Source organism: Nomia melanderi, chromosome 3, assembly GCF_051020985.1.
Source record: "Nomia melanderi isolate GNS246 chromosome 3, iyNomMela1, whole genome shotgun sequence".
Lineage (NCBI taxonomy): Eukaryota > Metazoa > Arthropoda > Insecta > Hymenoptera > Halictidae > Nomia > Nomia melanderi.
Window position 1 is genome coordinate 788,527 of NC_135001.1, and position 23,872 is coordinate 812,398.

At 38.1% G+C, this 23,872-nt stretch overlaps 1 protein-coding gene across 11 annotated transcripts in view; it reads right to left on the reverse strand.

The window, feature by feature from the left end:
• Nucleotides 1-23,872, reverse strand: part of iav (transient receptor potential cation channel subfamily V iav) — an 86,276-nt gene that overhangs the window by 39,632 nt on the left and 22,772 nt on the right. For all 11 annotated transcript variants that reach the window (XM_076366123.1, XM_031987715.2, XM_031987714.2 and 8 more), the window contains 4 exons: nucleotides 21,532-21,647; nucleotides 14,169-14,405; nucleotides 12,500-12,651; nucleotides 1,754-1,970 (listed from right to left, as the gene is read on the reverse strand). In XM_076366123.1, the coding sequence (XP_076222238.1) occupies nucleotides 1,754-1,970; nucleotides 12,500-12,651; nucleotides 14,169-14,405; nucleotides 21,532-21,647 (722 nt within the window). The remainder of the gene's footprint in view (nucleotides 1-1,753; nucleotides 1,971-12,499; nucleotides 12,652-14,168; nucleotides 14,406-21,531; nucleotides 21,648-23,872) is intronic.

The following is a 23,872-nucleotide window of genomic DNA, read 5'->3' on the forward strand; positions in this document are numbered from 1 at the left end:
AAACAAAACGACGAATCGAGGCGAAAGGTCCACGCCGGACAACAGGACAAGCGGTGCGTGATTGAAATTCAAGATTCATGCAGATCCGTGCTCCGGTTCGATCGCACGTGTATGCGAAATCGTCCGACGAGAAGCGGTTTGTTGGAAATTTACACTTTGCCATTACCGAGCGGTTTATTTAACAATTATAACCTGCCCTACAAAACGCTCGCGAATTTATCGTCCGGACGATATTTACGATCGCGACGCGCACGTCGAACGCGTACGTTGGCAGGTTTGCGACGCGTTCGAAATAGTTTTTTCCTCCGTGAAATTGCACGTTCGTGAAATAATATTACGATTTCGGGAGTGTCCTGCACTTACTTGGCGCGCGAGCGACAAGCGGGCCGCTCCTTTTTACAATCTTTTTACCGCGCGAACAAACGGAACGGATATCTGCGTTCCGCGTACACGTTTAGCGAGACTTGGAATTAATTTGGCAGGTTTTTATACTCGTATTGTGAAGTACGACGGCTGGGAACAGTGCGAAAGCATGCGCGCGGGGAATGGATGTGTTTTTGGAGCCTCATGGAATTCAGAGCGTAAAATACGAGCGTTTGCTTTCCCGTCGAAGTGTGCGACTGGCATTCGAAGTGTGCAATGCGAACACGCGGGATTTGTTGGCGGGCAATTGAAAATATTGACCATTTCTGGAAGATGTTGTATCTGGTTTTAGTTAATACCTTGACTGCCACGAGAATTTCGAGCGTTCTCTTATAGAAAGATTTATTCCTTTATGATAGAGGAAAATAGTGTTAGAAATAATTATTAATGTTTTGGTATTAGAGTACTCATATTACACTGTTATATACCTTCTGATGTTACTAAATATTTTGATTCAATATCAGTTTTCTTGTTGTAATTGTTTTCAAGCAATTTGGAAGCTCCGGTCACCGGTGACGACCGTGACGGTCAACGTGTTAAGAATGTAAAGAGTGAATGAATATGTTAGATTGAGAGTAAAACTACTGAGCGGTTGGATTGTCTTTGGAATATTGCTAAATCAATTTCTTAAATAATTTCTGAGAAATATCTGTTATATATTTAGTGATTACGGAAGGAAGAAATCGGGAATAGGTCATTTTAATTTGATTGGTAGTTTTAGTGTTAATTGAGATGATGAGTCGAATATGAACATGTAACGACGAAAATTTCAGCATTAAAATGTAGTGGCCTTTTCAAATGTGCCGCCAGTGAATTTCTGAGACTGCCGTGATTAAAATGAGTCCAAACACGATGGGAATCGGACTAGTTTCATCGACTTAACGTAATTATCAAAATTAAAGCTTCGTTTCCATGAAATCGACTAAACTAGTCCGATTTATGTCGTGTTTGGACTCATTTTAATCAGCAGAATCTCCACATTCCATCAGTACTACAATGAAGAACGTAAGATTAAAATGACTGCAACTGAAATGTTCTTCATCGCATATTTCTACATCTCTTCAACCTATCTATCTCTTTTCCCCTCGTTATATTTATATTGTGTCCCTCTCTACTAGAATCACATTTAGTTACACTGAGCTCAAAACAGTGAACAGTAAGAATAGATCAGGAATGGTACAATGGAATTAAGCAGAGCAAATTTCAGTGAAATTTAAGCCGAGCAGATTTCTGTGAAATTTAAGCAGAGTAGATTTCTATGAAATTTAAGCGAGCATCACTGTAAATGCATAGTGTCCAGCAATAGAACGTTGATTTATTAGGTGCTTACGTTATAATCGCCGAGGGTTATCTGGAAAAGTGCCATCCAAGTTGAGTGATAGGAATGATAAAGGGACGATTTCACTCCGGGGAATCCTTTGTACAAAAAGTAAAACGACTGGCAGAATCCGAACAGCACCACCATGTAAATTATCCCGAAGGTCAACATATCCCCGGTTATCATGCTGTAGACCATAGTTATGAATGGACCGGTTAACCGAATAGCGCTGTGAAAACAATCAGATAGAGATAGAACAATGCTGGCCCGATAACAACGCGTTAAAACGCGTCCGCGATCGGTTGACTGTGAATTTACATTTTTATTATCGACAATCGCAGATCTCAGATAAATTAGAATTTTATTTGCTGCGTCGATGGTGTTGGTGGATTAAATATCATACAAACAAATGAAATACAATGGACGTTTTTATTTTATATCACCTGTTGTAGATTACTGTACTGCTGTAAACAAATGAACTTTTTAATAGAAAGGTTACGCAACATTTCGCTCGAGTGATTATCATTGACGATTCGTATCTTTTATTCCCACGATTAAATGTTTGGTCGTTTCAATTGCTTTTATCTGCGAATTCGTTGGCATTGTGGGAAATGTATTTACATTAAACCTTCATCGATTCTCGGATGATTGTCGTGTTAATATTTTGCAAATTACGTTTCATTCGAATTGACTTCCGGTTGGATTAACATTTTTAATTTCCATATTTCAGTAATTAAAAACCTTTTCCATTATAACGTGAAATCTTTTCCGTACAATTGGTTGAAGATAATGAAATATTAATGTTTACAGTTCACGAGAGCATAATTATTTCATACAATAATTATCGATAATAAGCATTAGAATATTGTATCGAAGAAATTAGTTTGCAGTACACACTTCGTCTATCAAACGTTGCAACTGTAGGTGTGCAAATAATTTCGTGGGTCATTGTACACGTAACAGAATGCGAATGGTAGAGCTTTCATGCGGACGTTTGGTTTTCGTCACTGCGATACCCAGGAAGGCAAAGCGACATACACACTTTAGGGTACCATAAATTAAAGCTTTCGGTACTTCATCGTAGGAAAGCAAACTATTCTGCGACTACGAGGCAGGAAAGCATTCGTTCTTTGTAGTCGTCGACGATGGAGGACATTTTAACGGTAGAATTACCGAGCGGTTCCAGTGATTTATCTGTAATCACTTGAAAAAAAGTATGAGAACAAACATTTCTAAGTTTCAAGAGTTACTAGTTTCCATAATTAACTACTAAACATGAAAACACAGCGAATTCGCAACGAAAACGTTCAGCTTTCAGTTAAATTAGAATGATTCTAGGATCTCACAGAATAGTTTTGAATAAAAACAATTCATTACTTCGATGTAATGTTTATAAAATCGATAGAACGATAACCGAAAACCTGTTTCTATCACTTGTTTCTAAAGTAAAAAGCCGAACAATTTACAAAATCAAAGTAAACAGACGATCGATTCCTCGTAGAGGGAATAGAAATCGAAGAAAAGACGAACATTGAGAAACGTTTAAAAGACGAACAGTTTGCTCGTTTAACTTTATATCAGTTCTCGTATCGTCCGATCAATTAAATGAATGTCTGATGAAGCTCGACGCATTGTTCCCGCCCACTTCACGTTTTCTATAGTAGGGATTGGTTAGTGACACATTGTTAACCATTAGTTTTTGTCATTTCAATAGTCGAATTTTGGGATTTTGTTCATGGTGCGGCCGAATAGCTGTTTTCTGGGCGAAACTCGATAACTTTGAAAGTGTGAGTGGTACAATCAAATGATTTAGACGAAAGTTATAAAGTATAGAGCTGAACATACGTTTGACTAACGCGAGTAACGCACAGCTAGTACTTCGTTTCCAAATAGGAGCACCACGAATGTCTGATGAACCTCGACGCATTGTTCCCGCCCCCTTCACATCGAGTTCCGCGGAGACTTTTGATCTTTGACGACGCGTGGCTCGAACAATGGCGGAACGTTACTGCCACGATGATATCGATGAAGTATCGTGTTCCTTTCAAAGGTACCCGTGCGTCGCGCAATAGATATCGATCCCCGCTGTTTACTGTCAGCCGGATCCCGTATTATGGACGCGTCTAGCGCTCGGCTCGCAGCCTGCCAGCTAATGACTCACAATCACCGTTAGATTCCGCAATTTGCTGGATGATCGCGATGCTATTCATCTTCTTCTTCTTTCATCGGGTCATTCGAACGCGGCTCGAAGCCCATTGGGAAGCGTGAACTTGTTGCGCGTGAATCATTTTCTCAATTAAAGCTTCAAGTGCTCGCCAGAGTTTTTGTCAAACGCCGCGCGACCGATCGAAGTCATTTTCAGATGGACTACTTCGCTTTTAATAACGTTTCGGTAATTTCATTATGCCGGACTCGACGGCGGAACGGAATAAAAAGGAACTCTGTGTCGGCGAATACATGAAATCTGATTCTGTTGCTCATTAATGAAAGGTTTCGGATAACCAAAACGACTATGCAAAAATTTTACTAATTAGAACATTACATTTCTTCGTGCGTACTCGCTCATTATGCTCTCGCGAGTTCTCAGTTTCGCGGGGAGGTAGATCATTTTTCGGGATAAAGAATTTGAGAATCACGAAACCGATGCACGGGTATTGAAAAGGTTTTTATTTGATTATTTGTTGATGATTATTGGAAATCCGGGACAATAGGAGTTGGAAGCATGCAATGTCACGTGGAAATTGGTTTATGTAAATATGAGTTATTTCGAAAATATTTTATGATGATACGGTTTCATTTTGGAAAATACTGTTTCATGTGCTTCGATATATTGTAACTAAAGTTGGATGACGCGAATTTGTTGAATAACAGGACGTTCGATCGATCAACAGTGCTTTAATGAAGTTTGAGATGGATACATTAGAATGTACACATTCTGCTCGCGATTTCATTTAGGTTCATTGTTTTATTTATTGCAAGTCGTGTAGTAAAAATATTGTTTATGCAAATAAAATATTCTCTGTCGCTTGCAATATTGACAGGAGTAATGTTTAATATTTATAACAGCAAATATTGCATGTATAGTGATTGTCTTGTTGCAGACAGAATTGTATTAAGTTAAAAATCTGAACGACCTATGTATATTCCGTTTCATTCATCGCTTCTATGAGTGGAGACTGCGCGTAATACGCATGTTTATTTTATCTTCTCTATTATCGACTCGCGATTCATCGGGACGGCCAAACAAGTTAACAACGAAACGCCGGTAAAGGAGATGCAGTTACTCTCATTATCAACGGTATCATATTGTCCATCGATGCTGCCGTTATTTGTGTCCGTTGATTATTCGATTTACCAACGAAATCGCCGTTTAATGAAATTCAAGCAGAGTTAAATTCAATTCGAATCGCGGACGGCGCGTCGTACGCAAATGAGCTCGGCAGACGTGTAGCGGTTCGGATCGAAGAATTTCGTTATATTTTCATCTATTACTCTTAATCAACGGAAAATATTCTAATCAGCTTCGCGTGGGTTAAGAAACAAAGTGAAACTTCTGTTGTTGTTTAACACTAGAACTACCGAGCACTTAACACGATTAACGCGTCGACTGCCACGAAAACCTTCAGAGTTTTATGTATCGCTTCTTCTTTTGTAGCAGAGATAAAGAGGAACAGTTATATAAATATTAAATATTTCCATTCGACGTTAGTTATCTGATAAATTGTAATTATTGTCAAGTAATTCGGAAGCTCAAGGTCCATCGGTGACCGACGTGGCAGTGAACGTGTTGATATGTATACACGCGTTTCTTGGCATCATTCAATTTGTTGAAACTTAGGAATCACAAGAACAATTTAATTACAACTTAATTGATTATATGAATAAACATAATTTATCAATCCTCGATTGAGCAACGAAATATTCCGTCCACACAGAACTTTTCGGCTAGAAGTATTCGGCACCCAAAGGGTTAACACGATAATAATTATCAATTATTCAGTACACGATTATTAGGTTACACTATGATCCAGTTATTTGCGTTATTAAACATTTTCATTCGACGCCAGGTATCTTACGAATTATAATTGTTTTCGAGTAATTAGAAAGTTACGGCCATCGGTGACTATCGTGGCAGTCAACGTATTAATGGTTCCTATAAAATTCTGAAGAAATTCGGAAACATTTCTGACACATCAGTGCACAGCTGGGAATTTTCTTGAAATTCTTCTAATAATTATTGTTTATTTAATCAAAAAGGTACCATGTAAATGAAGGGGCCATTATAAAACTTTATTATCGAGAGAACCAACAACGAGTTCGAAAATGTTTCGACTCTACGAGTTGAATAATCGGGAAGAGATTATGCTGCATGAAAAAGCTAGATCGAGAACGTAGAGCGACGTTTTATCGTATAAGCTTTCATTTCCGAATAAATGAATGCTGAAGATTCGGCGAGGGTGCATACACTTACGCAGGATCGCGAACGCTTGCGTGTATCGATATAACTTTCCAACTCAATTTCCTCGAAAATGGAGTCCCAAATGAAAAAACTTTATTCTTGTTCCTCGACTTATTTTTTCCACGTTGTTTCACCTTCTTCCAGCTTGCGATATTAGATATCTCGTAGACACAACGAATTGTTTATTATCGTTATTCCAGAATTAACCCCTTGGCGTACTATATACTTTCGCTACTAAGCTAACGTAACATTTTACTATCGATTTGGAAGAAATGCAAGAAAATTGTCCATTCTACTTGTGGACACTTCATTTGAAGATAATACGTTGATAATAGCAGAATAGCTGTTTCCTTTGATCCGCGGGTAATGAGCAACATTGATTCTTCTTAGATTGCTCTAGAAATCTTCACGAATCCCACTCGTCATTGTATAGTAAGGGGTTAAAAATAATGAGCTAGCGAAAAGCTACGAGTTTATATTTTACAAAACTATTAGCTCAACGCTAAAACTACTAGACGAGTGAAAATCGCCCATTGCTGTTGCAATGATTAAAAAGATAACAGATATGTCTCTGAGAAATGATTAGAGAAATGAATTTAGCAGTACGCAAACTGAACTGTAAATCAATAAAAAGATTTAATCTCGGTGTTTCCGTAGAAAAACTTGGAAAACTCAGTTCAGTTATTAATGCGCAGGCGCAATTAAAACTACTAACAACAGCCTTAATATTGAAACTGTTGTGGCGATAAGCAAAATCCATCTATTACACGAGCTATTGCTTTGTCTTAGAAACAGTACGTTAAAGACCAAGCAGAACTCGTTCTCCCCGTTTTTAAACGTACGCAAACTGTCTTTTATATCGCTCGACGAGCGAACATCGCATTCGACACAATGAAAACATCGCCCGTGGAATTCTAATTAAAGAGACAAGAACCGAGCGTAATTGTGGCTCATCTGCCTTCGAGATGCTAACCTGCATAGTTTAGATTCGCAAGCCTAACGAGATGTAATCTTTGGAGCGAGCCAAGCCAGGTATGAACCGAATGTCTACTATTCGAGAAGGTAATTCAGATTTGTAAACTGTACCTGGTCTGACAGAAACTTCGTCCGGTAATTGGTAAAGCTATACCGTTCCTCGGAGCTCGTTCCGAGGGACGTAAATCCTAAATGCGATCACTATGCGCCGGCTCGGAACATACGGCAATATCACTCAATTTGCAGCCCGTCAAATACAATTAAATACGGAATTAATTGAAATTTTCTGCGCATCGATACCGGTATGAAATTCAATCGATCGCGGCCGATCCTTTACGCTCGCGTTCACCGAACACGTCGCAACGGTGTCCGCGTCTGTACGCTCTTTACGCTTTCGGTGTTAATTACGATTTTTTAATAAAGTTGGCACACCTGCGACAAAAGGCAGGACAGATCTATTACAAGAGCTTTTATTGTTTTATTTTAGAGATAATACGTTTGACGATACTTTCACGATTAACGAGACGATACGAACGGTTCCTAATGCACGAATTCAAATCTAAGTTAATGAGAATCTTAATGAATACGCTCGTGCAATATCTTGAAAAAGATGAAACGACGTAGATTCGACTGCTCGATGGGTTTAGTGTTAATCTCTAATTCCAGTTTCTAATTCTAATTCTAAATTATTGAAAATCTCAATGAATATACTCCTATAGTATCACGAGAAAGATGAAACGAAGTCGATTCGACTGCTCGGTGGTTCTAGTATTAACTTTCCAAAAGCAATTTTCATGTGAAATGGATTTTCTGAATAAATTGTACAGCACAAACGATTCAGAACTTGCCTCTATCGATCCCCAGCGAAATTTCGCGAGAAATTAATCTGAGACGTAACGATGGCTTATTGCCAAGTCAACGGCAGCAGTTATGGAGGACAAGAAATCTGGCACCGAGTGTTTGAAAGCCTTTGAGGAATTACAGGCCCTATACGCGTACTTAAGCGGGAAGCAGTAGACAAAAGGGCGTCCTGATGGACAGTAATTACGTGCCGGAATGTAGACGCTTTTACGCTATATTGCTCCACTAAAGAAAATACATTTTCGACGCGGCGCGCTCCGGATAACGCCGTGATTCCTTTTAACATGCGCGAGATACTAAATTCAATGCATCGAGTCGTTCCATAAATAATGTCGCCTCTCTCGTGGTAACTTTTACTGGAAAAATTCATGCTTGTATCTACTTTTAATCGTTTCACTGTTCTTCATCGGTGGACCACGGATTTTTAATGTGTTCTTAATACTGAAATTATTATAAGGTACAAAGTGACTCATTCGTGATTTCTTCATTTTGCAATTATTATAAAGATGAGAGATGTTCCTCTGGGGAATTATTGAAGAATTTGATTTGGCAATAGTCAAAATGAATTGAGAATCGATTAAAATAACGTTATATGCATTTTTGAAGGTTCTATGGAGGAATTTTGGAAAGTCCATTTAATTGCTTGGTGGTTTTAGTGTTAAAGACTTTGAAAACGAAATGCACAACCAAAATGTATTGATTGTTTATGACATTAGTTTAGAAACACTATTTTCAATTTTAATTCGATGTTTGTAATAATATTCTTAATATTTTCTATTTTTATACAAATCCGGGTTCTAATTAATTGTACAGACAAGATAAAAGTAATTTGTGTTGTTTTTATATTTTTCACGGATATCTTTATCACCGTATTATTATATATTTTATGAAATTGCGTTTCGCTGCCAGTCATATCGGATGCGTTTATTTACTATTGATAACAGTAATAATGAGCGAAATAAAAATAAAACCACTGAAAACGGATTTATACGTATAATACAAATAAATACTGGACGAATCGAGATACGTGCATTGAAATCGTGTGATTTTTTTATTGCTGATGCTGCTATTTCTGCCTCGACAGTGAAGGAATCAATATCTTCGACCAAATCGTTTAAAAATGTATTCAGGCGTGAAATATTCACAATATTCTAGATTCTATTTTCAATTTTAGTTTCGACTTCTCGAGAATTAATTATCGAATAATCAGACTAAATTAATACATCGACATTTATAAAATATTCTGCAACCCTCGAAGTCAATGATCAGGAAATAAAAATCAATTAAAAAATTAACCACCCTCTCGCATTATACATTTGTTTCTTTCTCCAAAAGACGATCACGTGCATATAGTTCAACAATAAATGCCATAATAAAGTACAAAGACATTAAATTGCCAGTTAAATTCACTTCTAGATTGAAAACTGATTAGAACCATCTAATTCCGGTAATGAATCCGAATGAAATTCGGCTAACTTCGTCCAATCATCAACTGCTTCTCCAATCCTCAATTACAAAGTTAAGAATTCCAAACGAAATTAGTCCAAACCCATAATATTTCAATAAAACACCTAAATCTTCCAAAACGCTCTGAATTTATTCGGACAAGTGTACCGTCCGTTGCAAGGAACCTGACACTCGCGTTTGAATGGTCAGATTCGATGACGCACGCCTGATTGGCCGAGGTGCTAACGCCCACCAATCGAGTCACGCGACGAACAGTGGGGAGCGCTGCCTCCGGACTCGCGATTGGATTCTCGGAGCGACTGTCTCCGCCCCTATGACGTCACAAGCATCAGGTTCAGTGCAACCGGCGGTACTCGAGTTTAACTCAATGCAAACCGTCGCTAAAAACATCAGACGCTTTCCCCGATAACGATACAATCAGAAAAATGCTACATTCGTGTAGACAGCGGCGATTTTCATCGGCATTCAAAGGTAAACGACGACGGAACGTCGAAACCGAGCATTCGAACGATTGAAAACCATTTATTCGCTTAAATGGCTCGCGCGTGCATCAAGCGCTGAGATACCCCAGATTCGCCGGTTCCCTCGGGCCGGCTGTTAAATGCGAAGGAAAATCGTCGGCATTAAAAGATATTAATACAATCCGTCGAGAGTGACTCGGTAATTAAATGATAAAACGGTGGAGGTCGAAACGCGGTTTCCTCGCGGGCTAAACGAAGAGATTCAGGAATAGTGACAACGCGTTGCCGTCTTTTTTGAACTCGGCGAACGTTCCTCAAAGCGACGTTAAGGGGCGAGTGAAAGAGCGGTCGGTCACGTCGCCTTAAAAATTGTAGAAACGGTGGGAAGAAGTCGCCGGGAAGGGCGAGAGAAGAGGGGAAGCTGGAAGTTCTGCGGTAATGCCTGCAGAAAAGTGGCCGCGGGAAGGACGCGGCGCCGGGAAAAACGATTGCCAAGAGAGGCGTGTATGATAATGCGAAATAGCCGGCATTATCTCCGCGTAAATCACGTAAAAAGAGGTTTGAAATCTGGAGGCTCCATCTTTCGGCCCCGATTATAAATGTCTTTCTTCTTGTTGCTCCATTCACCGCCACCGTTCGAATGTTCCGTGGAAATTATAGCGGCGCCTATTTCTGCCCCGTCTTTCATTAACATAAACAATGTAGATCACCCGGGCCAAATGTTTTCGACACACGCGAGCCACCCGCAAAGTGACTTATCTGCTGGACGAATAGTTGGATTACGCTAGAAAATATTGAGGATTGATGTGCATGAAAGTAATTAAACGTACTGGCGTCTTTGCTAGCGTAACCGGTCGAGTAACTGGCTACCAAGTAAAGGTGAACCAGTTGAGCGATACACTTGTTTTTTAGTGGAAACAGAGAAAGAGGGACTGACGTTGAAGGACTGATTAATTGGACTTACCGTGCTTTTAAAACTGGGCCGGGTTTCTTTACTACTGTTACATATGATTTACTCGTCTCGAATCGTAAACTAATCGAAGAGACGTGCTGAGTGCTTAGCGTAGCGACTTGGGATGATTTCTTGAATAATTATATAATTTTAATAATTATTTTAATGATTATCTAATGTATATATAGATAACTTTGTAATAATTGTCCGAAAATAAATAGTTCTAAGTCACGACGATGACGAAACGAACCTAGGTTTTTCAAAATTTCCCAGTCTAAGACACAAAACGGATACAACCACCACCAATGACAAAACACAACTTTCCTCCACCCAAAACTGCAATTGACCAATCCTGCAAAACCCAAGCTTAGATAAAATAACACATAAAATAAGACACTACTCAGACAGAACTCCACAAACGCGCAACTTTCACAAACCTCACGAAACCGAACTTCGTACGAAAGTCCTCAAAATCCGTGAAGTTACAACAAAGTGTGTTTTTCACACGAACATCTCGCCGTGTGTCATTCCGTCTGTGCTTGTTACGACAACGTAACACCAATACTTGGTTGTCTTTTCTACAGAAAATTCTATTAGTATACACAGGGTGTCCCGCCACTCATGGTCAACCGATTAGGTGGTCATTCTACGTGTAAAACTAAGTCGAAGAAATAGAATAAAATTTGTTCTTGCGAGTCTTCGTCTTCGAGAAAATCGAAGTCGAAAATTTACTCGGTACATGTCGGCTTTGTGCATCTCACTGTACACTCTTGTTTTGATTCTTATTTGTATTCAAAGACATAGTAATGACAAAGTGCGGATACTGCTCTTGATACAAACGCGAAGCGGCACTCAAATTACCTTCGCACGCTTCGAGTGCGAGAATCATATCTGTATACTCACTATTCGAATAAGCTGCCATATTGAGAAACTGTTAGATGCTGAATAATTGTACTGCTAATAAAACAGCACGAACGATAAACTATCAACCGAGGTCATTACTATGTTTTTAACCCTTAGCAGTCCTATGTCGAATTAGACTCGACATTCTATTTTATTGCAACCTCTACCTGTTTTAACAAGTTTTTCTATATTTATTTGTAGTATCACAATTGTAACATTTAAAGGTAACATCTCAATGACTCCCAAATATTCTTGAATAAATAAATAGAGCGTCATATTAAGCTCCAATTGGATGAACTAACGTCGACGTGAACCTCAAAGTGAAAAACCAAGAGCACTTCGGACCGCAAAGGGTTAAATACAAATAAGAATCAACAAGAGTGTATAGTGAGATGCACAAAGTCGACATGTACCGAGTGTACACGTATCGAGTAAATTTTCGATCTCGATTTTCTCGAAAACGAAGACTCGCAGGAGAAAATGTTATTCTTTCTTTTCGGCTCATTTTTACATGTAGAACGTCCTCCTAATTGATTGACCATGAGTCGCGGGACACCTTGCATAATATACATAAAGCGTATTTACGCGATTCTCATTCCCGTAAAACGAATCCGCGTGCAGATACAATATGTAAATAAAATAAAGTGTACAGAACGTAAGGACAAAGTTGTATCACTTACCCAGCAAAAAACATGAGGAGGAACCACGAGCCAGGCACAGCGACTACCAGTATCGCGTCTTCCGCGTCCCTGTTGCCAGCGAGACGACACGGAATGCAGGCGAGTATCAGCAGGTTACTGATCACAAATATCAGCTTGGCTGGTTCGTGACTCTGAAAAGTCAATTATTCGATTGTTGGCAAAACATTAGAGCCGCGTACTGTCCGCAAACGATATTTTTTCACGCCTTCGACGAACTGATGAGGCAAATGCAGCAAGGAGACATGGAGCACAGTTTGACAACGTATAATGAGAAGAAGCTAGACACAGTTCTCCATATTTCCTGATTTTTGTATATTTTAATATAATAAATAATATTCTCTCTAGTCAATGAACGATTCACTCGTTTCTTCTTTTGTTCCACAAAACCCTTCTTTTTGTAGCTTCTAAACATGTTAAAATAAAAACGATTAATCTTCTCAATGTTTTCTGGACTTAACATTGGCTTCTCGGTGACTCAGAATTTTATTTTTAAGGTCGACATACAAGTGTGAGAAAATTTAAAAAAATAGAAAGTCAATTGTATTCTGTGATTCATCTTTTTCGATAATGCTCGTATTTGGTAAGTGATTTTCCGTGTTGCGATAACGATGAACGTGCCACGTGGTTTTAACATTGTTAAGCTGCAGAATATTGCACATTCATGAACCAAGCATCAAGTAGAATCACCGTTGTTATGCAATGCACACATCCGTTGTTTTAACATAATATCAAAATCACAAAGAGGCGATCAACAGATGCCTTGTTTCAAAAACTGAGCATTCTACATATTCATGGGTGTAAAGAGGGATGAAGGTTGTATACCATACAGGATAGGGCGTGTAATTCAACTTATTTTAATATCAACAATTTATATACTCTCAAACGAATAAAAAATATAGTGCATTACATCTATAGAAGAACAGATTTCCTCTGTTATGTTCTCAATTTAACACGTTGAATGCACACTACAGTTCACTCAATTAAACGATGATTACTTGAAAATATTTCTATATTATAAATAACAGTAGCTAATGCAGTGACATTCAGCTAGATGAACGTGCAGTAATAATAATGCAATTCAATCAAATAATTGAATATTATATTTTTTCATGTTGTATATTTGCTCTGCTCTGCAAAGTTAAAACTAAAAATACGTTCCGCAATAATCATTTAACTCCCAATTCAAAGCAAAGCTCTGAAAATCATTGTACACCTATAATAAAAAATTAAAACACGTTCTAAAATAATCATTTAATTCTCCATTCAAAGCTAAATTTTGAAAATCCCCAAATTGTACACCTATAATAACAAAATAAAATACGTTTCAAAATAATCATTTAACTCTCAATGCAAAGCAAAACTCTGAAAATCATTGTACACCTATCGCATCACTTCCCACCGCTTTTCCTTTTACGGAGCTAATCGATTTGACAAGTGAGCCATTCAGGTTTCTTTCTGTTCCTACTGGTAATCCCTTGCTCTAGTTCACGAGTCGATGGTTTGCTTAACTTGTCTTCGATTCGAAATTATTCCTCTCGGCGGTAATCGGAGATCGAATGTCGAGAGGCCACGGAACGAGCGGGGTATCATTTCGTGATCGCAACTTTCACGGATAGGTCCGCGGAGTAGGAACAGGATCAGTACATACCAACTGTTTCATGAACGACAGCAGACCGATGTTGATGATCTCGCCGCCTAGTTGCACCAGAATGTAGCTCAACACGCCTACGATGGTGATGCACTCCGATATTGTACGAACAGCTTCCGTTATTTCTTCCGGCCATTTCAGGACAATGGCGGCCATATTGCTGGGCCTCATGTACACGGCCAGAGACAATGAGGCTAGGTGGAACACTAGGATGATCAGTCGCTTCAAGAACTGCAACTTTTATTGGAAAGGAAATAATGTTGTTTAGACCTTCACCTTTTGATATTCTTTTTTTTTGTTCTTTGCACTCGAGAGATAACTCTCACTTATTATTTCATTTGATATACCGAAATTATAGAGTCTTATAAACAATATTAATACGTCGAATGCCATGGAGGTCACCGATGACTAATTTAAATCGAATTACAGTAGTGCACTCACTTAAATGATTATTTGAAAAGATTTGTGTATTATAAATAATGCTAGCTAAGATCAGCTAGATGAACGTGCGATATTAATAATGCAATTCAATCAAATGATTTAATGTTATGTTTTTTTTCCATTTTGTGTGTTCTGTTAAATGAAATCGTGCGAAGTTCAACGCGTTACGGTTCGTACAATGCACGAATGCGTGGAATATTGAAATAACAACTTTGTTTCTTAACAAAGAATGTCGTCTGTGACTCTTTGGAAAATGTTGAATATTTCTAATGAAAGATTCCCGAGTGTAAAGGATTAAATGAGTGTTTGTTCGCTTGAGAATCATGGATATTTGCGTGTAGAAGCGAATAAAACTACTAACAGTAACCTTAGCCTAATAATTTTGCGAAGTATAAACTCGGTCGTAGTTTTCCGCTTCACACATAAACGTTCAAAACATAAAATCGAAGTTTTACGTGGCATCCAAAGGAATTTTTATTTTATTGAAATGCTACTATTAATTAAGAACTCCAATAGAAAAAGTTCTTTCCTGGTTTTCTTGAAGCGTGTTTTTGTTATTAGCTTTCTCTACACTACACGTATATTTTCTATTTGTTGAAGAGTTTGCAAAATCATGGGTGCATTATGTTTTTCAACGACCTCTGTAAGTTAAGAGATATTTTCTTGCAGTGAGCTCGGCAAACACAGAAAAGTAATATAATTGCATTAGCGAAACTAAAAACTACACTTTATTTCGACCAACTTCATTTCCCGTGAAGTCAGGACCGAAATTAGAAGCAAAATATGTAATTGATTACAGTACGGTCATTTCTTACATTGTAGGTATTAATTGCGAGAAGACTAAAATTCAGATAATTTATTCCTTACGATTTCAAACGCTTTCGCTATAACTAAATAATATTGTAACGTAAGAATTGAGGTAGCAAATAATTAATAATTCTTCCTATTTATCTTTGTTACAAAGGTGTGAGTGGGACGTAAAACGCTCATGTTTTTCGTGGCAGTCAACGTGTTAATGATCATTTATTCCTTACCATTTCAAACGCTTTCGTTCCACGTATATTGTAAATATCAGTTGATACGCGTTCGTGTGCAGTGTTTTAGGGCAACGACAGGATGTAGGGACAACTCAAATAGAAGAAACATGGCCTATGTCAGTTCCCCTCCCGCTCCGAACCGTTCCGAGCGATGTAGATGAAGTGTTATTCCTCCACGTCAAAACGGCTGCTATTGTACCGCACGCTTACACAACTATTCCCACCGACCCATAGCCTGTGGCTTGATACCTGGTACGACCGTAATTCTTCGGCAAATTCGACGACCGTACTCGCGAGCGAAAATCTCTCATGAATTTTGGTTACGACCCCGCCAGTCAGTGAAAGTCTCTCGAGAATTTCAATCGAAGTAACCTTAATTAGAAAACCATCGTTTTCACACGACTGTAGCGCTCTTCATACTTGGCATGCTCTTTAATCCTTTACCTATGTCGAGCATGACTCGACATCAGTTTTATTCACAGACGTGCCCCTTCGTCAAGATATTTTTCAAATAGATTCTATTATTATGGGATAGAATAATGAATAAAGGAAGCTCAAACGATTTATGGTAGAATAAATTCATACTATTTAATCTCTTACCGTTTCAGTGTAGGAATACGTCGATCAAAATGACATTGTGAAATTATACTTATAATGATCTCCGTATAATTTGGAACACAACAATTTCGTGTGATACTGGTTTTGCCTTAACAATTTTCGAGAATTGAAATAAGAAGCTCACAACTCTGCACGTCTCTGTATTATGAGCTTGGTTAAGAGAGATAGAATTTGGGTAGTTATTATGAACTACCCAACAGGTCAAAATCACACATTCCTGATTTCTTCTTTTTGCAGTTATTGAAAAGATATTATCAATCATTCACCCGAAAAACGACGAGACTGTTCACTCAATCTAAAATGCAGCATGCACTTTCCTTGTGAGTTATACTTGTTCGATCAACCAGAAACTTCTCTCGCTATTTTTCAACTGTGGAATTGTATCGTGATACAAAAATAAGTGATACAAGTAAATGAATACTCTGACAAGTGGCAGATAATCGTAACACGAAGTACATGATGTAGGTACAGTTTAATAAAGTTTAATTCAATAATTTGATACCCTTTTTTAATCTCCTAATTCTCCTTTTATTTTCTGTTCTAAATTATATATATATATATAGAGAGAGAGAGAGTAAGTCGTTTTAATGATGTGGTACCATCAAATGGGCATCGTGATTAATTATACTAAAACCGAGCTAATCTCAGTGTACAATATCATCCCGTAATTGGTCATTTGACGCTTATATGCGGTTTCAACGTGGCCGTGATTATAGTACTACCAGTGGAATATGTCATCGATACTACACTGTTATAATGTTCCACTCTATTTCAGTGCACTACATACACATGATTCTCAGTGGACCGTGTTGCAAATTTTTCTAATAGAAAACAACATTCATGGAGATCAAGGGCTATTAATCTCTACTTGATTCTTATATCGCAAAATAGGTTTAATAACAAGATAAACAAATAATATTATCTGTTTATCTTATTTTTATTGTCAAATTGTTGAAACTTTCATCATTTTATTATTATTATTATTACATTATTAACGCTCTGAAAAGTAATAATTAAAACTGTGACGAATTACCTTTCGCTTTTTCTATTTCTCCTTCGATTTTTCATTTATTACTTTTCAGAGCTTTAAAACATTTCTGACAAATCAATGAAAGGTGCAGCAGCCAATCCATCACATTCATATATTTTTCTTGTCTCACCGAAATGACATATGATGGGAGTAATCGAATATTTTCATATTTACTGATATTCCCTCGCGACAAAACCAAATGGTACTAGCATCAGTTCATTTTAATTCAATATCAATTTTCTTCTTATAATTGTTCTCTAGTAATTTCTTTGCTCCGGTCATCGGTGATCATACCAATCCAATTTTTCTCTTTTCAATTTCCAACGTGGACCACTTTTGTAATTGCCAACGCACACGTAAGCGTAAACACCAACATACGTAAATGGAATGAAAGCTTCATCGATCATTACTGTGCGAAGTTTAAATTTGTAATCTGTCTCGTTTACACGCAGATGGAATGCATAAAAACTGCAGGCTGGTCGCAAGTATATTCAGTTTCGGAAGGATTAAGAGTGCTGTCTGCAAGAACTTTCTGCAGTAGAACCAGGTGAACAAAGCCCACGTGTTATGCATGTGACAGCTCTCCTGTAGGAACTAATAAAGCCTGCAACAACAATCTCTCTCAGTTACCTTGCCGGAAAGAGATTTTTTCATTTGCGAAACAAACTTTGTACACAAAGTGAACCGGGGGTAGATCCATCACAATTTACCCGAATCGCGCTGCAACATCCTGTCGTTGATTTGCATAAAAGATTATTCGATGCGCCGCCATAGTTCCATTCAGATCAAGTGTGTTCTACCAGCGATCGTTAGACTGAGAGGTCTTTACACAGTTATGGCGTGTGCAAATTTTTCAAATAGCAAACAGACATTCGTGATTAATGACTATCAATTCTTACTCGATTCTCGTTGTAGAGAGTCTTTTCAATCGAATGAATGCTTCCATTATTCTAGTTTCTGTGAAATCTGTAATATTTGCGATGCGTATTACCAATAGTACTGTTTAGAAGCTTGTATAGACAATACCTAGTACGATTGAATATATAAAAATGAAATGTTTATTGCAGACTGTCGGAAACATTAAAAAATGCGTGAACTTCGGAATATTCGTTGTTTGTTCTATCAATCGATAACAGTTTTGTTTTGTTTCGCACCGTTTCTGTATCCCTCTGAATCAGTTAAAATGTGATTTATCCGTTTCAAAATATCTGTCTCTCTTGATACGATTCATTAAATAATCGACCAGTTGTAACTGCTACAAAGAGGCAGAGAATAATCTATTGTTACAATTTTCATAGGAATTACATATTACTCTTTTATAAACGAATATCTACATTTCAGTGCGAAACTTTTATATTTAGAAGACTAAATCTCAAACACGTGGATTAATCATTCAAACAGTAAGAAATCAGCACATAGTTTCTTTTCTCTATTAATTAACACTATTTCTACCGAAACTGTCAAAGAACACCTCTCGAATTTTGAACTTAAAATTATTTTCCGAGTTTAGTCGTATATTCTCAATTGACTTTCCGACTTCTTCACTAGCAATTATAAAATTAACCTCTTAGGCACGACGCGCCACTATAGTGGCTTTCGCGATTACCCATTTAGACTATCCGCAAAACATCTTCCATCGTATTGTAAGTCCAAAACATCTAAAACAGCGTTACGAAATTGTATCGTATGTTCAAAGAACGATATAAGACGAAGATCGCGCTATGAGTGTGAAGATTGTGACGTAGGTTTATGTGTCCTACCGCGCTTTAAAATATATCATACCCAATTGTATTATTAATTATTAAAGTAAATTGTTAAAGTTAAATTATGTGTATCATATCTTTAAGAAAAATTATAATTTAATCATTAAAAACTTCGTTCCAATGTACTCGCGTAGAGAACAGCATTGTCTGTCACACATTGTAGTGCTGTATCGTTTACACGTAATTCGTGTTGAACTCTGCCGTACAGAGAAACAGCCCTGCGCAAAATTCTGCCGTGCCTAAGAGGTTAACTATAGGAAATGTCCAAAATTCAGCTGAGAAAGTCATTTTGAGTTAAATTTTCGAAATTGACACCTTCGGTAGAAATAGTGTTAACCCATTTGCATCGTACGACAAAGTGGAAAATTTGTTCTCACGGCCACAAACGTTTCAATTGCATCAAGATAAAAATGGTTCAAAACGTATAAGAAAGTAAAAACCTGTATAGACACATGGTAATCATTGCACTCATAAAACGCATCGTTCCTTTTTTTTTGCGATATACAAATTACACAACGGTGGCGCGCATATATGCGCTCACGAGGCAAACGAGTTAAGCAACTGATATATAATTTAACTTCACCTGTTAGAAGTTTCGCATATTTCAAAGAATCTTCGTCCGCAAACGGTTAATTGCATTAAATTCTCTATAGTTCTAGTGTTAAGAAAATACATCGTTCCATCTCGGACATTAGCAGGTTCCTCGATTAATGGAAATTTCGATTAGACCTGAACTTTGCCGTGAATGAATTCTCGAAAATCAGTATCTGCATTAACGTTCTTCGATTTATAGATTACCGATACCGTAGCTCGCGCGGCGGCGGAACGAAGCCGAAATAAATCACGCGTTTATTCGACGTCATCGGGAATCTCTGGCGTCGCCATTGGTACGGTTGAGTGCAGCGCGCGACGACAATCGCTCGCAGTCACTCGACGTCTACTCGACGTCACGCAATAATCACCGGAATAATTCGAAATGCGTGCGGGACTGATGAACGCCCACTACGAAAATTTTTCGTCTGCTCTTCTTATTCAGCACGATGCATACTCGAACGAGGACCGCTGACACCTGCCAATTAATATCGCGCGTATAAATCACGGTTCAGCGTCAACCGCAGGCGATCGAACTATTAAGTAGATCAATTTCAATGTTCTAACGCATCAGTCGATAACATTTGGTCGTGCTTGCTTTCGTCGTTTTTGTTATTATTAATTTCGTGGGATTCAATCGATTCTGGTTTCTGAAGAACAATGCATTAGGGAAGTTCCGTCCGATAATGTCGTCCCGAGTTTCCGAAGATGAGACGTTCTACAGAAACGGAATCCAGGGATTGTCATGCTGGAAGTAGGTCATTACTAACGATGGGAATTATACTGTTCAGTAAATATTAACCTAAATATCTTGTAAAATGAGGAACAGGAGTATTTTATTTCGATGTTCCATGTGTTGATGGATTATATAAAGTTGAGTATTAAATTTTGAATATTGTAATTTGCTGGGTCAAATTAAATGATGAAACACATCTACCGAGTAAGGGTTCATATCTTGAATAGTTTAAATTTAAAGCATAAATGTTGAACTCGTCGGAAAATAGATATTAAATGTGATATCAAAATATTTTCGTTATTGATCGATAGAACCAATCATTCTGTTCATAGAAAGATTATATTTAGTGCATCTTTAACCCTTTGCGAACGAATGTCGAATGTTCGTATTTGGAAGACTAAGTTGCAAACAAATGATTTAATTACTCAAACAGCAAGAGATCAGCTTCCTTCTTTTCTATTACTGAACTCTTTGCACTCGAGAGTTTCTCGCTGGAAATATTCCACATTTTCTAATGGGATCGGGGCGATAGTTTAGAAACTTACTTAAAGAACACATGAACCAAAGAACAAAGCTTTCATTTCAATATTCCCCATATTGATGCATTACAGAAAGATTAATGTTAAATATCAAACTTTAACATTTTCGAATCAAGTGGTGACTATGGGTCACTTCTCAACTGCAAGAAGTTAAGCAATTGATATATAATTCAGCTCCATCTGCTGAAAGTTCACCATATTCCAAATAATCTTCCTCCTCAAAGTTTAAACTACAATATATATTTCGCATTTCGATTCCAACGTTACATAAAAAATGAAACACAATTCACTCGCACAAAATGTCTAACTTCAAACTAAAAATCACTGTATACCAAGATCTACTTATCAACACATAGGTAACCTCTAATTTCCCTTACGCGAAGAGTCAAATTTCACGGCGTCCAGAACCGGTCGCACCGTACACCATAAAAACAAAACGCATTTCGAACAGAGAATCTCACCTATGACACCAATAATTTTGTGGTGGATTTGAAAATGATAGGCTCCCGTAGGTCCAGGGGCGGCAGAAAAATAGCGGGTGCGAGGTAAACCCGTGAAAAATGCCATGGAAGAAACGAGCGAGAATATTGTCACGTGGACGCACTTACCCGCGCGAAGGTCTTCCATTTTTCCTCGAGTAATCGCTGAATAATACCACCGTCCAGCATGTTCAAGTGCTCCTCCTTCGTACCGTTGAGAATGATAAATAGCGCGGAGTTCCAGTCTGAAATAGAAATTCGTAGAGGACCATTTACGGTTAATGGAACATCACTTTGGGGGTTCTAACGCTGCGATAATTATGGGTTTTGCATTAGCGTGGCCGACGTGCTATATATATATATATATAGGTATATATACGGGGTGTTCCGCGACTCATGGTCAATCAAGTAGGAGGTCATTCTACATGTAAAAATGAACCGAAAAGAAGGAATAAAATTTGTTCCTGCGAGCCTTCGTTTTCGAGAAAATCGAGATCAAAAATTTACTTGATACGTGTACACTCGGTACATGTCGACTTTGTGCATCTGACTATACACTCTTGTTTTGATTCTTATTTGTATTCAAAGACATAGTAATGACCTCGGTTGATAGTTTATCGTTCGTGCTGTTCTATTAGCGGTATAATTATTCAGCATCTACCAGTTTCTCAATATGGCAGCTTATTCGAATAGTGAGTACACGGATATGATTCTCGCACTGGGAGCGTGAGAGGGCAGTTTTAGTGCCGCTTCGCGTTTGTATTAAGAGCGGTATTCGCACTTTATCATTGCTATGTCTTTAAATACAAATAAGAATCAAAACAAGAGTGTATAGTGAGATGCACAAAGTCGCCATGTACCGAGTGTACAGATACCGAGTAAATTTTCGATCTCGATTTTCTTGAAAACGAAGACTCGCAGGGATAAATTTTATTCTATTTTTCGACTCATTTTTACATGTAATCGCGGGACACCCTGTATATATAGGTATATATAGATATATATGTATATAGATATATATTAAATGCGGTAGATCCGTTCTCGAAGGTTTTTCTGTAACCGCGCCACGTGCGACGCTAAACTTTCTTGCATGTGAAGATAAAACTTTCCGGTAACTTCCGCGCACGAAGAATTCCGGGGAATCGTTAATCCGGTTGCCAAACTTGCCGGCGAGCGAGCCGAAGTCAGCTAATGTTAGTTCGATGCGGTGTTTGAATTTTGCTGGACCCATAAACGCGGGTACTAAAGGGTTTTAGAAAGTATGACTAATGTAAAACGGGATGAAGTTCGGCCGTTGCTCCACGGCCCGCGATGGAGCACAATTCACGCGGGCGAAAGGGATGAAAATCATACGTGCCACCCGCACGCGCGCGATTTTCGGCGAAACGTTGATCGGCTAACGTGTTCCAACTTGGAGATGTAGGAATGATCGATGGAATTGTGTTGGGTACCGATTAATGATACGGATCAATTTATCTCACTGTACATAGAAAATTAGATATATTGTTACGTTATATTGTGGTAATTAGTAAAGATGCATAGCTAAGTGTCTTTATATAAATACGAGATTTCTCGTTACCAGTATGCAATATGTTAACTTAGAATTACTTTACAAGTTTAGTCATGTATTCAGAATTCACTTTCCGACTTTTGCAATGATGAATATAAAGTTAACTATAGGACATGTCCAAAATTCAATCGAGGGCAAATGATGAAACTGAGAAAACGATTATTAAAATTTCGAAAAGTTTTATATTAACCCTTTGCAGTCGAGAGGTGACTCACCACTTAATTCGATATAAGAAACCTATAAAATATTATATATAACATTCCATTTTGCAGAATGCGTCAGTATGATCAAAATAAAATAGCTTTTCTCGAGATCTCTTTGACTTAGATCCAAAAGACGTCGTGTTCGTCTCATCAGAAAATATAAAAATATTCCTAATGACAAACTTCCGAGTGCAAAGGGCAAATAATCATCAGTCGCGTCGTTAGACGGTTACAAGGGATCGAAGGGCATGATGAGAAGGAGGCTCGAACACCGGGTCGTTCGGAAAGACAGAATCGAATGGAAGTTTTTGGACGGTTCGACGGGAATTGTGCATTATTCGTTGCAATTTTGCTTGCATATCTGAAATTCAATTTTCCGGGCAAAAGCTGTCGGGGAAGTTTCCATCAATGCCGCCGCAGACCGGAGAGAGAAGAATGGAGATTGACAACAGAGACGCGCGGTCCGTTAAAATGTTTCCTTGAAAATATCTAACGGAACCGCTAACTTCCGTGACGCTTTAAGTCACCATGAAAGCAGCTTTGCTTGGCTCGCCGGGTGATTAAAGAGTCTGAGCACATGATCGACCAGGACCCGTCGCCTTGGTATTTGTCGCGGTGCCATCCCGAGCGTCTGCGACTGGAAAATCGAATTGATCGGCGCAACTTTCCGAAAGCCCCGAAACGAATCCTTAATATT